Raw genomic sequence first — 15,358 nt, 5'->3', positions numbered from 1 at the left:
GAATGGATGGGCGCTGTGTGTACAGCTGTAAGTGTTGGGGCTGCATTCTGAAGAGAAGGACTATTTATAAACTGCCTCAAGCTAAGTGCAGTCAGACTGTTTCTGATAGATTTCTATCAGTGATTTAGAGAGATGTTAATTTAAGATTTTAATTATCTTCTATGTCTTCCAAGAGGAAGTTGTTGATGATCTGACTCTTGTAGCCTTTAATGCCTTTCATAGATCGATGGAAACAGTGAGAGCATCCCCACTAGAATTCTTACGGCAGTCTTTTTTTTTTTTTTTTTTTTTCCCCCCCCCTTCATATTCCTAACAGGTTATCATTGGCCCTCTAGACCATTAACCTTTTGGACTGGTCTCCACTGGTAACAATTTTAAAAATATGCTATCTTTGCTATCACCTGTTCAGCTCTTACTGTTACCAAAGTTGGGAGCCCTACTATAGATTGATTGGTGGCTTCCGCCATAATTGTAAGCACCATGTTAATTAGGGATGTTAACATCAGGAAGGTAGTCTCTTTTCATCATGTCTGAAGAATCTAAAATGTTTCAAAATTTTGTCTCTGGCAAATAAATCCTGCGTCAGGGCATACTGGGTCCCTGGGTGTATAGATTCATGCCATTACATTAGAACAGTTCTGTCTTCTAGACACAGAAGGGAAGAATCACTGGATGATTTTGCAAAGGAATCATGTGGTGGTCTCTGTACCTTTTAGAAAGTGTTGTCAGCTGAAGCAGTATTTAATTGGAGCAGTACTTAGACATCTTTCAAAGGGAGTGAATGGGAAATGGAGTTCTCCTCCCACATTCCTAAAGCTTCTTTGTTCTTCACTTCTTAGTCTTTTTTTTTTCCTTCTCACTTAGGGTGCTAACTGGGGTATTGCTTTCCAGATCACATATTATATTGTGCTATAATAAATGCGGTTATAAACTGCAAATCCTTAATTCAACTTACTTGCTAATTTGCTTTCCATGACTGGGTCAGTACAGCACAGAAACCCCCCCCCTCCCCACAGGGATTTTGATTCCTGGAGGGAGGTTTGTAAAGTTTAAGGAAATGAGAGCAGGAGGGGAAGACTCAGAGATTGTTCTGTACTGATCCAGTCACAGGAGGTGAAAATATCAAGTAAGTGAAATTGAATTAATATATCTTGTAATATTTGGTTACTGTTTATAATATCACACAGATACATTGCTATTTGGATGTAGATTAAGAAATATTTCATAGTGAATATAGATCTTAATATGAACTTCATAAAACTACTTATGATATTTTTGGATGGTGTCAGGTGTTCAGGCAACACTGTCAACATGAAACATAGTAAATTTGAAAAAATGTTAATAGTTTTAGGTATTATACATGTTCCTGAGTTCCCATATTGATCTTTGTGCTTTTACAATCCTATTTTTTATTTTTAAAACTTTCTCTCTCCTCTGGTGCCACATAAAAGATTAACACAAAGAACACAGGGAACTAATTGACTATATAAGGAAAGCAGGAAAACTGACTGTATTAGTTGTAAACCTGAAAAAACAAACATTTTTCTCCCATATTCCTTCAGTTATAGTAATCTTAAATATTTTTTATTCTAACGTTTTCAGACAAGTGTAACTTTTTTTTTAGGTTGATAGTAATCCTCCAGTAATTCAAAACACAAGGAAATGTGCAACTCATGAAATTTTCAATATGAATGCATAAATGATCTTTTTACATGTGAAGTTATCATATTTAGCTTTGTTTTCCTACTTCAGCTTTATGGCAAAATGAAAAATGGATATAAATATATTACAGCATTTTCATCCCTGGCTAAAACAGCAAAGAGGTTTCTAGAATGAGGATTCAAAGGACTCTGGGATTTGAGATAAGGGATTTGGTCAGTGGATATTTGATATGTCATAGGTCAGGACCTTGGGATAATAAAGTGTTTGGGGTTATTAATGTGGGGGGCTAGAGGGTTACAGGTTCAAAGTGTACATAGACGTTTCTAATTGATAAGAAAATTTCAGATACCCACACCTCTGTGAATGTGCACATTTATTCTGTTGTGGATTTGTTCAGGGTGGTTGTTGCCATAAAGAAATTGATAGACTTCCCAACCTCTTAGTTTTTCTAAGATGAAACAACCAGGGTTGTTTTTTGAAAATGGGATCTTGGAACATGAACACTTTTGAAGTATTGACAGGTTTCAGAGTAGCAGCCGTGTTGGTCTGTATTTGCAAAAAGAAAAGGAGTACTTGTGGCACCTTAGAGACTAACAAATTTGAGCATAAGCTTTCGTGAGCTACAGCTTACTTCATTGGATGCATTCGGTGGAAAATACAGTGGGGAGATTTATATATACACACAGAGAACAAGAAACAATGGGTTTTATCATACACACTGTAAGGAGAGTGATGATAAAAACCCATTGTTTCATGTTCTCTCTGTGTGTGTATATAAATCTCCCCACTGTATTTTCCACCGAATGCATCCGATGTGAGCTGTAGCTCACGAAAGCTTATGCTCAGATACTTTTGAAGTATGTTATCTTCTCTGCTGTTATGTGATGGAGATATAGTAATGGTCAGATCAGTACATTGTAATGCCAAGCTGAAGGGATTTTAAAAAGTGTCTGCCTAATCATGGTATTTGGAGAGCTCTTTATTTGAATGATTCATATTCTATTATTTTGGAGTTTACAGCTAGCCAAGGTGCTATAAAATGCATTTGTTTTCAGTAAAATACAATTGGTTTCTTGTTAAATCAACCATCTGAGCTTCTTGGCTTCTAAATGTGCTGTAGCTAGTTCTTGATATCTTGCATTTGAAGAGGGGGGGCCCGTTTTCATGCATCTCTAACACTTTGATTTTGGTGAATAATTTTTTCGTTTTGTTTGTCAGCTCTGATGAAGTTATACTGATTTCTGTGGAAAGCAGAAATTCAACAACTGTAACAACTACAAACAATTCAGGTATCCAAAACTAACCTTGGCATGCATACATCCTAATCAAAACAGATTTGATGAAAATAATTAAACCACCATACTAGCCTACAACTAATGCTTTTACTCTTTTTAATTATATCAAAAGATAATTTTCCTTGGTTGCTGTTTAAGAAGAGTAAGAGCAACCCATCAGTTTCAATCATAACTTCCATTTGCTTTACCCATTTCACTAACCATGCTTGAAATTTTTTCTCACTAACAATTAGCGCTGCTGCTGCTGCTTTTCTTTTCTTTTTTTTTTTTCTTTTTCTTTTGAGGGAACTATCCAGTTGAAAAAGAGTTTAGCATCTGTGCTGGCCCACTGTCTGTGAGCATTCCTAAATACGCAGCTGAAGAGGCTTCTCCCTAGTCTTAGAGAGGTGTCTTTGGATTTCAGGGGCCCCTTTAGAAGAAATCTTGGCTGGCTGACTTGATTGCCAGACCATTGCATTGGGGCTGTGAGTCTCCGTATCATTCACTTATGGCTGATTGCTGCATGTATGTCTACAAGTCTATTTGGTAATTTTTTGGTATTCCACTTATTAGATGGACATTTTTGTATCCTGCATCAACAAGATTTATTAATTGAAAGTTGAATTTTTTAATCTTTTGTGAAAATTGTTTCAGATATTGAAAAAAAATTAGTTTCTACACAAGCAGAAATTTCCTCTAAAGCTCAATCCAAAAACAAGGTAGGTTAATAGTTTTTTTTTTTTTCCCCTCATGCTCATCTGCTGAAACTTAAAGCTAAATTTAATTGTTTGTACATAGGATAATGAAACAAAGCCTGTTTTTTCCAGTGTTGTGGTAGTGATGCTTGTTACATCAGGTCATTTACCATTCTGTGCAGATGCAGCACATTCTGATTCCTTTTTTGCACCTTGCTGAAGGAGGTACTGTTCACGTTGCTGTGTTACCTCATTTTGACATCATAAAGGTGAACTGCAATGAAAATAATATTGGATTTGTGCTGCCTTCTACTTTTCTGTAGTTCTTGTCTACCCTGGAAGACTTTAATGCCTGGAGAACTAATGAAATGATGAGATCACAAGAGACCAAAAAGTTCAGCATATGAAAGGGAGAAGGGATTTTTTTTCTCACTGTTCCAAAACTTTTTGATTTTTTTGTAAGCACCTATTCAACTTGAGTGAATAATAGTTTGGGTAAAGGATAACTTTTTAAAAATTCAGCACCGCCATCCCCCAAGTAAGAACTCACCATGAGCGTACTTTGATATCTCTAAGCAAAACGAGGCTTAACGTTATTCATATTTCTAATGTGGAAAAAATAAGCAGAAATTTTTTAGGCCATCTTCCTACATCAAAAGGAAACAAAATAAAGTGCAATTCCAATTAAAATAATCATGTACAAGTCACCTTCTAAAAGCAGAATGTATTTCCTAAAATAAATAAAACTGTGGCAGTCACTTCTGGCATTCCTTAAAAAGACAAGCCTTAACATCGAGTGGATGTTAAGAACACACAGAAAAAATCTCTCATCTTTCCTTTCTTCCAAGGACCCTGCATTCATCTACTCAAACACACACAATCCCAAAGCTCATCAGATGGAATATCTACTCTTGAAATTTTTAGGAGATCTGCTGTACAAGCTGGTTAGGAAGGAAAAGATCAGGGAAGCAGACCCTCCTCTCCTCCTCTGTACTTGACAGAATTAGATGCTGTTTATAATTTTTGACAGATGTTTATTTTTAAAGCTTTTTTTTTTTTTTGGTGGAGGGGATTTGACAATTTAATGACAGTAGACACTGATATTCAGAAAAGCTTAAAGCTTTACCATCATTAAAACACAAATTGTCAACATCACATATCAACATATACAAAATAAATATCTTTAAATCAAACTGTATTAAGTTTTCAAGCAGCATTTTTCTTTTCCTGTCTATAAATTTTGAGCATCATCAATGGAAATATTTTTTCATCTCTTTTTGCATGTATGTAACAAGTATTAAATATTTTCATGTTTTGTTCCCTTTTGATAAGCAAGGTGAGGTTCAATCCCAAACACTTTGTCAGGAGGCTGTGTTCCTATGGGACTGGTGACCCAACAAAAGGCTCTCATCTTGCAGGCAAAATTTGGGTTAGGAAACCATATAATCTGCCAAGATAAGATTAACAAGAGTGGTCTCTAAAGTCTAAAGCAGACTTGTGGACTTATTCTTCAAAAACATTAACATAAGGACTTTAACTCTTACATTACTGATATATAGTCTCAACCTTAACTTCACCGTAACCATTTTGTTTTGGTGGATGTTTTTGCTACACTAGTACGAATCATGTCATTTGTATACTTCTGTTCAAATGGTTAATAAGCTTATCTGGTATTCACTTACTTACAACACACTAAGAGCTTTTCTACATGGTGTGGCAATGTGCATTATATGAGTGTGATTTCTAAAGTGCACTAATGTGGTACACATTAATTGATCAGTATAGATTCTGCTGTTGTACACTACAGCTTTCTTAATGCTCTTTAATATAGTGCCATTTGAAACACGTTAAAGTACACTAGGTAACCTTTAGTGTGCACCAGCAAGGTCTGTGTGGACCAATTAATGATCAGTACATTAGTGCACTTTAGAAATCACATCTCCTTAGAGTGCATTTCTCCACTGTGTAGAGAAGTACTTTAGGTTGGGTTTATCGCTGAAGAGTTTCATTTAACATTGACTTTTCAAAATGTAGATTAAATGTTACACCCAGTCTTTCACATAACATAGTTTGAAAATGCTATTGAAAACAGCATTTTTTTATTTAGCTCAAATAGGAGAATATTTTTATATAAACCAATTTGTATATATATAATGTAAGCAGGCTAAGCTTGTGGTTAGACTTTAGCAACAGAACATGTTAAAATTGTATACATTTTTTTAGATGGTCTGTTTCCAAATTGTTCTCAATCACTTAAATGGTCAGTCTACACACAAAGCTTCCTGTCTTGCCTTCCCTTACCCCCCCCCCCCCAAATAAAATAAAATAAAAAAGATAAAATAAAAATCCCTGTTTTGGTTAATGAAAAGTGAGACTTCACTGGTGGTAGCAAAAGTACAAACACTGGTATATACGGGGCACCTGGGATTTCTACTACCATGTAGTATAAGCCTGCTTGGGAATATTTAGACAAGATGGTGGTGGAAAAACGGCTCTCTTCCCACTACACTTCTGCTACCAATGGTGGAACTGCACCAATGGGAGCAACTGCAGGAATTAGTGGGAGGAAGGGAGGATAGTGTATATAAGATCTAATTGTTTCAAATCTATATAAAACCATTATACAAACACTTTTTTGTTTAGTTACATTAAATGAGTCCTTAAGTTTACAACTGAATTACTATATTAAACAATTCTACATCTTCCATTAGCAAGAGGGGGGGAAAAAAAGGCTTTATCAGACAGCTCTAGAAATAAGAAGTTTACTGGCAGCATTGTGCATTGGCAAGCTATCTGAAAACTTACCCTAAAGGATACCTACGTAGAAGGAAACTAGTGGAAAAACTGTCTATGTAGATTTGCTCTTAGAGAGCCAAGACCTGTATGATTATCATTGAGATCCATTAATGTTTATAAAATCTATCTTTTATATTTTTTTGTCCTTGTACTGTTGACTGATTGGCTAGGTGATCTACTGTGATATATCAAGTGTATTTTTAAATGTCTGAGTTCTTACAGATACTGACACTTATACACTGTACTTATTTCTGTTAGTTTTCACATCTACAAGAAGTTTTATATAAAAATGAGCATTTCTGGTAGTTTAATTTACAAGTAAGTTTGCATCCTGACAGTTCATAAATTTTAACAGAAGTATTTATAATTAAGCCATTGTAGAAACAATTTAATTGGAATTGACATTGTTTTTACAGCATGCTGAAGAAAAAAAGTGTGCAGTGATTGATCTAACAGAAGAAGAAAAGCACAATTTTGATAAAGGTGAGGGAAAAAATTTTGTTTATAGAGATTCTGAAAATGAGAACTTAAAATGTAATAGATATAAGTATGAAAAAGTACTAAATCAAATCAATTTTAAACCTAAGAGAAAATAATCTTGTGGAGTTGAGATTGGGACCCATTCCTTAAAAGAAAAAACTTTCTCCTGAAGGCAACTGCTTCTGCATATCTTCACTGCAGTGGAGTACCTTGCAATTCAAGAACAGTTCTAAAGTAGTTTGTTTTTTTTAAGGGATCTATGCTTTTTGACTCATGGATCCAGTGTCCCAACTGTAATGATATAAAACCCTGTTACCGCAATTGTTCCTAGTCCCTCTCTCCAATGCTGCAAGCAGATGCTAGTCATTAACTGGTGTTTCACTAAGATTGAAAGCTGCAGCTGACCAATCTCTTCCCACCTGCCTAACAACTGAAATAGGAGCCAGGAACCCAGAGCCAGTTAGTCACAATACAGCCTGATTTGCCACCTTGCCTATAAATCTTAAATATTCCCCATAATGAGGAGAGACTCCTGTTCCTCATCCATCTGTGGGTGAAGACTTGCTCCCCAGCACAGAATGAGTTGGCTACTTGCCTACCACTGCTCCTGCAATGAGAAGACCCCAAATTAGGTGCAGAGTGTTTTATGTTTAGGTGAGGAGGAAGTGTAGTAACCAAAGACAGGGAGACTAATATGGACTTTCATGGGTCACATGTTTGGAGAACTCTAGTTGCTGGTAAGTAACATTCATTTTGCTGTAAATCCATATGCAATTATTCAACTTCAGGATTTGAACTCAAGTAGTTTGGTTTCAGTAGAAATTGTTACTAGGGGATATACTGCCTTGAGTTGATTTGTAATCTCCTTAATTTTTGTAAACTAAGCAGGATTTGTTCTAGGTCAAGACCTGTATGGGAGAACCCAGGGTGCTGCAGGAAATAGTATTAGTGGCTGGCTTGGTAGGTTACCTTCTTCCATCTCAGTGTGTACAGAACTAATGCTCTATCCTGGAGTTAAAAAGTACTGTGCTGTTGTTAATTTTGTGTTTTCGTATGAATTTTAAAACTGGATCAGAACCTTTGTAGTAATTTAAGATCACATGCCACTTTTTTGCAGTAGAATGGGTGTTAGGCAGTATCCTGGAATAAATAAGTTGCTACTTCCTAAATTCTTCCTGCAGCTAACTGATTTCTTTTTCGTTGTTACATTCTTCTAAACTGCCATGTTAGTGTTCCTGTGCTGTTAAAAGGCTCTTGCATCCCACCAAGACAATATTGCATTTTAGTGGTATTTAGTGTAGTAGTTTGTAAAATATATGAAACTCGGAGATCATTTTGGAATGAATGAAGATGTTGTATTTAATGTAAGATCTTAGTCAGAGACGTTCAGCTAAAACTCTGTTAACTGAGTTGGTTGTCTGCCTCTAGTGTGAACAGGAAATAAGAGCATAAGAGTGGCTATACTGGGTCAGAGCAATGGTCCATCTAGCCCACTGTCTTGTCTTCCGACAGTGGCCAGTGCCAGATACTTCAAAGGAAATTAACAGAACAGATCAATTTATCAAGTGATCTGTCCCTGTCGTCCACTCCCAGCTTCTAGAAATCGGAGGTTAAGGGACACCCAGAGCATGGGGTTGCATCCATGACCATCTTGGCTATCAGTCATTGATACACCTGTCCTCCATTAACTTATCTAATTCTGTTTTGATCAAGATGTAAAATATCAAGATGAACAATTAAATGAAATGAATACCGAACTATCCCCCTTAATCTCACTTAATGATAGCCCGTACACGTCTGGCTGAAGCACTTTAACAGTGTGAACAACTCTGCTGCTTGCGTGTTTTGTAGAAAAATGGAGATTTCATTCTCCAGGGTCCTCGGTCGCACCTTTCACAGTCTCTGAGAAATCCTCAGTATGTAAACATAAACTACAAATCTGTGAAATAAGTTTTTTTTAACCCAGTTCACTTTCAATAGGTGGTAAATTACAGTATTTAAAACTTGCATTTTGTTTACAGATAAGTTAAAAGAAGACCAGAATTCTGTGTCAAACAAAAGTAATTCAAAGGCAGCAAGCCCCAAATCAAATCGCCTTGAGCCACCAGCACAAGCATCAAATCAGGTAATTTTTTTCTTTATTAAGCTTTCTACAATTTTTATTAAATTTGAAGTGTTTACAAATTCCAACTGACTAGCTTTTTCATGAATCTATGATGTACAATTTAATGGGAATTAAAACAGACTTTTAAAGGACATTTTTGATGAAAATGTATCATTACATTTGTTTTAAACTAGATTCCTTGGCAAAGGGTATGCTTACTCCTTTGAGCCACAAGGAGGTAGTACTGTATTATGAAAAGAGTAATAAAGTCTTCAGTGACCATGAAATACTTTTACTGCATTAATGGCTCCTAAAATGGCGGCGATTTCTAATAAAATACTATTAGAAGAAGCAATATTGAAGCAAGAGAATCAGATAGGCATTACTACATGCTAAAATGAACTTTTCTAAAAAATACTGTAGAAAATGTTGCAATAGAAAATATATCATGGGGCAAAGACCAGCAAGGAAAATTTCAGTCAAGGGTGAAAAAAAACCTTTCTGAAATTGAGCAAGTGAAAAGGGGGTTGAAAATTTCACCCATCGGTGGTCCAAGACTCTCTGTGTTCAGTCCTACCCCGGTGTCTAAAAATGAGTGCTAGAATGAGGGAGCAGTAATTTAAACATCAAGTATCTAAATGTGCATGTTTTATTACTGTTCCACCCACAAATAAGTGCCACTCCTGTGCGTTGCCAGAATGAGGCACTGTTCACAATCGATTGTGCAAGTATTCAAAACATAATCATGTGGTCTCTCGGGTCCATGAGTTTCTCATACTTGGGGTATTTGAATATTCCATTGGGTTCTACTAAGCTGCTTAGCCGTGGTGGGGCTCAGGTGTCTTACTAGGTTCTGTGGTGCTTCTTGTGCTCGGCTCCTCCTTGACTGAGGACCAAAAAAACAAGCAAACAAAAAAGAACGCAATGGCATCTCTAAAACATCACCCACTCATGGTACCAAAATGAGAGATCATTCACTGTGGATAGTGCAGATCTGAAGTCTGTACTTCCACCCCATTCTTCTATCTTGCATGCTTTAATTAGCAATGGCATATTTACTTTAAAGTAGCATGGTTGGGCATGTGAGATACATCTCAGTGGGATGTTAAGCATCACCTCACATTTCTTGGAGCTGTTATTCCACACAGGTAGGTGTCGCTGTTTTGGTTAATTCACGTTTTCAAAGTTCTCTTCAACCATAACCACTAACTCTTCTCTTAAATTATATATAATAGCAACTTGGGAGAGGAGCTGGTATATCATACTGCTGCATACTAGCCCGGTTTGAGCCCTGGGCATGCCACTATAAAGGGTATACCACACAACAGCACCTTCAGTTTTGTAATGGCAAGACAGATCAAAGTGTCATTAACAAGGGACATCAGTTTCTTCTTACCTCCTAATAACATTTGAGCATCTGCCACCCACCCATCCATCCGCAGCTCTGAGACAAAACTATCTAATATCTATAGGCAACCCACACACAGCAGCTGGACAAGAAGCATGACAAGTGAGAGGCTGGAGCCTCTCCCTGACTGCTGCATCGCATTATGGATGAAAGCCTGGCTCTGTAGAGTGCAGGCTCTTCAGGACGGGTACTTTCATCTTTTGTGTTTATGTCTAGCATATTCTGCCCCCTACCTTGAAACAAATAATATTAGTTCAGTTCCATTAAAGGGTTTGGGGATGGCTTCTGAGCACTGAAACTGAAAGTATAACTCTGGATGGAGCTCTCCCTTCTTGGACAGGAGCATCATTTGTTATGGGACAGCAGTGGCAGTTGTCTCTTTCTCCCTTCCCCCCCCATCCCTACAACTTTTCATAGGTCTATATGCTCCATTATATCTTTTATCTTTTTGTCTGTCCCTCCCCCCCCCCCCCGATTTTTTTAGAATATTACATAATAATTGTGATTGATTCCACCCAGGGTACCTGGAACTGCGGTACAGCTTTTCCCCCGAGTTATGATTCCCACACACGACACTCCAGCTCACTGGTTTAGATAAAGCAAAAACAAGTTGATTAACTACAAAAGATAGGTTTTAAGTAATAGCGAACAGATCAAAGTAGATTACTGAGCAAATAGACAAAAAAAGCAAAGTAAGATTAATATACAAAATAGATTGTATATGACTAGCAGATTCTCTAAGAGATGATACAAGTAGGCTTCAGATTCTTAAGGGGCAAGCTGCACTTGCTTTACAACTTGGAATCCCCAGGTGTTTCATTCACAGGCTAGAAATCCCTTTAGCCTGGATCCAGCACTTCCCCCAGTTCAGTCTTTGTTCCACAGGTGTTTTTAGGAGTCTCCTTGGGTGGGGAGTGAAGAACACCAGATGATGTCATTCCTTGCCTTATATAGCTTTTGCATATTGCAGGATTTCTTTGTTCCCAAAGCTTGGTTCCCAGAATAGTCTGTGGAAAAATACTGACATCCCAAGATGGAATCCAGACACGTGGTCTCATCACATGTCCTTGTAGAATCAAAGCAGTCATGACTTGGAGGCTGTCTATAGCATTTTCAGGAAAGCTCCCCAGGTGGGAGATAAGCTTCTCCTAAGGTCTATTGTTTTTTTTCCTAATGACCCATTGCCCTGAATAGGTCCTTCCCCCACCCACTATCTAGACTGAAAGCATCTTTTCTAGTGGACGTTACCCTCGTGTAACTGCATTTGAAATAGATACATAGCCAATATTAATAACTTCAGATACAAAAATGATACATGCATACAAATAGGATAATCGTATTCAGCAAATCATAATTTTTCCAATGACACCTCCCATGACTTATTATATCACTATGAAGAATATGGAGTGCAGTGTCACAATGTCACATATAGTATCGTATAGGCTGACACGGCTTTGTTCCCTTGAATTTTTCTGAAATGATGTCCCTGCTTTTGAGAAAGTGATTTGTATGACTTGCAGAGCTTTCCATTGGGTTAGAGCTGGGAGCCATAGTGTTATACCAATAAAATAAAAACCAGCAGGATCTTATTAAAGGGGAAAAAGGCAAAATGCCACATTTATTGTGAATGCAGAAAGAATCATAGTAAGCAGTTAGTTATAGCTAAACATTCCATTCAATTTCATATTTATTCACACATTCATTCATACACACACTCACACAGGTTCTGCAAGGTTATTATCATAGCTACCAGCCTTAGAGTTGCTCATGCCAAGCCACTGGCCAGGTGGCCTGGACATGAGGAGGGAGCAGGGCCTTGTCAGATGCTCATCTGATGCTCTTGGAAGTTGGTCTGCAGAATCAGACCCCAAAGTCTCACTTTCAAGAGTCTATTTGTATAGGAATTTCTTCCTGCGCCAGTCTGTGGGAATTGCTTCATCATGCTGTTGGTGAATCAATCAGCAGATGGCACATTCCTGACAGCTCCATGCTGCCAGATGTTATCTTGTTCTTTGGTTCTCCCATTCTTGAGGCTGTTGGATGGATTCCAGTCTGCCCTCCTCTGGTTATTTCCACTTGCCGCCTTCTTCAGCCAACGGACACTGGATTCTTAGGCTGGCACCTCCCTGATCATGCACAAAAAGAAAAAGAGTACCGGTGGCACCTTAGAGACTAACAAATTTATTAGAGCATAAGCTTTCGTGAGCTACAGCTCACTTCATCGGATGCATTTGGTGGAAAAAACAGAGGAGAGATTTATATACACACACACACACACACACACACCACACACACACACACACACACACACACACACACACACACACACACACACACACACACACACACACACACACAGAACATGAAACAATGGGTTTCTCATACACACTGTAAGGAGAGTGATCACTTAAGATAAGCCATCACCAGCAGCAGGGGGGGGAAAGGAGGAAAACCTTTCATGGTGACAAGCAAGGTAGGCTAATTCCAGCAGTTAACAAGAATATCAGAGGAACAGTGGGGGGTGGGGTGGGAGGGAGAAATACCATGGGGAAATAGTTTTACTTTGTGTAATGACTCATCCATTCCCAGTCTCTATTCAAGCCTAAGTTAATTGTATCCAGTTTGCAAATTAATTCCAATTCAGCAGTCTCTCGTTGGAGTCTGTTTTTGAAGTTTTTTTGTTGAAGTATAGCCACTCTTAGGTCTGTGATCGAGTGACCAGAGAGATTGAAGTGTTCTCCAACTGGTTTTTGAATGTTATAATTCTTGACGTCTGATTTGTGTCCATTCATTCTTTTACGTAGAGACTGTCCAGTTTGGCCAATGTACATGGCAGAGGGGCATTGCTGGCACATGATGGCATATATCACATTGGTAGATGCGCAGGTGAACGAGCCTCTGATAGTGTGGCTGATGTGATTAGGCCCTATGATGGTATCCCCTGAATAGATATGTGGACAGAGTTGGCAACGGGCTTTGTTGCAAGGATAGGTTCCTGGGTTAGTGGTTCTGTTGTGTGGTGTGTGGTTGCTGGTGAGTATTTGCTTCAGGTTGGGGGGCTGTCTGTAAGCAAGGACTGGCCAGTCTCCCAAGATCTGTGAGAGTGATGGCTCGTCCTTCAGGATAGGTTGTAGATCCTTGATGATGCGTTGGAGAGGTTTTAGTTGGGGGCTAAAGGTGATGGCTAGTGGCGTTCTGTTGTTTTCTTTGTTGGGCCTGTCCTGTAGTACATTTGGTGACAATGTATACCTTCAAATCAGCGGCACTGCGATGGGTACCCGCATGGCCCCACAGTATGCCAACATTTTTATGGCTGACTTAGAACAAGCTTCCTCAGCTCTCGTCCCCTAATGCCCCTACTCTACTTGCGCTACATTGATGACATCTTCATCATCTGGACCCATGGAAAAGAAGCCCTGGAGGAATTCCACCATGATTTCAACAATTTCCATCCCACCATCAACCTCAGCCTGGACCAGTCCACACAAGAAATCCACTTCCTGGGCACTACGGTGCTAATACGCAATGGTCACATAAACACCACCCTATATCGGAAACCTACTGACCGCTATTCCTACCTACATGCCTCTAGCTTTCATCCAGATCATACCACACGATCCATTGTCTGCAGCCAAACTCTACGATATAACCGCCTTTCTTCCAAACCCTCAGACAGAGAGAAACACCTACAAGATCTCTATCATGTATTCTTACAACTATAATACCCACCTGCTGAAGTGAAGAAACAGATTGACAGAGCCAGAAGAGTACCCAGAAGTCACCTACTACAGGACAGGCCCAACAAAGAAAATAAGAGAACGCCACTAGACATCACCTTCAGCCCCCAACTAAAACCTCTCCAGTGCATCATCAAGGATCTACAACCTATCCTGAAGAATGACCCATCACTCTCACAGATCTTGATAGAGTGGCCAGTCCTTGCTTACAGACAGCCCCCCAATCTGAAGCAAATACTCACCAGCAACCACACACCACACAACAGAACCACTAACCCAGGAACCTATCCTTGCAACAAAGCCCGTTGCCAACTCTGTCCACATATCTATTCAGGGGACACCATCATAGGGCCTAATCACATCAGCCACACTATCAGAGGCTCGTTCACCTGCGCATCTACCAATGTGATATATGCCATCATGTGCCAGCAATGCCCCTCTGCCATGTACATTGGCCAAACTGGACAGTCTCTACGTAAAAGAATGAATGGACACAAATCAGACGTCAAGAATTATAACATTCAAAAACCAGTTGGAGAACACTTCAATCTCTCTGGTCACTCGATCACAGACCTGAGGGTGGCTATCCTTCAACAAAAAAACTTCAAAAACAGACTCCAACGAGAGACTGCTGAATTGGAATTAATTTGCAAACTGGATAAAACTAACTTAGGCTTGAATAGAGACTGGGAATGGATGAGTCATTACACAAAGTAAAACTATTTCCCCCTGGTATTTCTCCCTCCCACCCCACCCCCCACTGTTCCTCTGATATTCTTGTTAACTGCTGGAATTAGCCTACCTTGCTTGTCACCATGAAAGGTTTTCCTCCTTTTTCCCCCCCCCCCTGCTGCTGGTGATGGCTTATCTTAAGTGATCACTCTCCTTACAGTGTGTATGATAAACCCATTGTTTCATGTTCTCTGTGTGTGTGTGTATATAAATCTCTCCTCTGTTTTTTCCACCAAATGCATCCGATGAAGTGAGCTGTAGCTCACGAAAGCTTATGCTCTAATAAATTTGTTAGTCTCTAAGGTGCCACCGGTACTCCTTTTCTTTTTGCGAATACAGACTAACACGGCTGCTACTCTGAAACCTGATCATTCAGTTATTATCCACACCAAGGATCCATCCACATACATCCTCTATCTCTGTTTTAATCACAATTGTTAACAAAGCGAGATGGGCAACAAAAGGGCAGG

General features: G+C 38.8%; 1 protein-coding gene across 7 annotated transcripts in view; it reads left to right on the top strand.

The window, feature by feature from the left end:
- The window catches only part of ATF7IP2 (activating transcription factor 7 interacting protein 2), a 59,780-nt gene that overhangs the window by 40,462 nt on the left and 3,960 nt on the right, over positions 1-15,358 (top strand). For 3 of the 7 annotated variants that reach the window (XM_043493338.1, XM_043493336.1, XM_043493335.1), the window contains exons 7-11: positions 2,881-2,951; positions 3,591-3,655; positions 6,844-6,910; positions 7,808-7,867; positions 8,929-9,032. In XM_043493338.1, coding sequence (XP_043349273.1) covers positions 2,881-2,951; positions 3,591-3,655; positions 6,844-6,910; positions 7,808-7,867; positions 8,929-9,032 — 367 coding nt within the window. Of the gene's footprint in view, positions 1-2,880; positions 2,952-3,590; positions 3,656-6,843; positions 6,971-7,807; positions 7,868-8,928; positions 9,033-15,358 lie in introns of all 7 variants that reach the window. The other 4 variants (XM_038420032.2, XM_043493339.1, XM_038420033.2 and 1 more) reach the window with 2 other exon arrangements.

This window comes from Dermochelys coriacea, chromosome 10, assembly GCF_009764565.3.
Source record: "Dermochelys coriacea isolate rDerCor1 chromosome 10, rDerCor1.pri.v4, whole genome shotgun sequence".
In the NCBI taxonomy this organism is placed as follows: domain Eukaryota; kingdom Metazoa; phylum Chordata; order Testudines; family Dermochelyidae; genus Dermochelys; species Dermochelys coriacea.
Note: the sequence above shows the minus strand (reverse complement) of the source record. Positions and strands in the feature narration are given on the sequence as shown.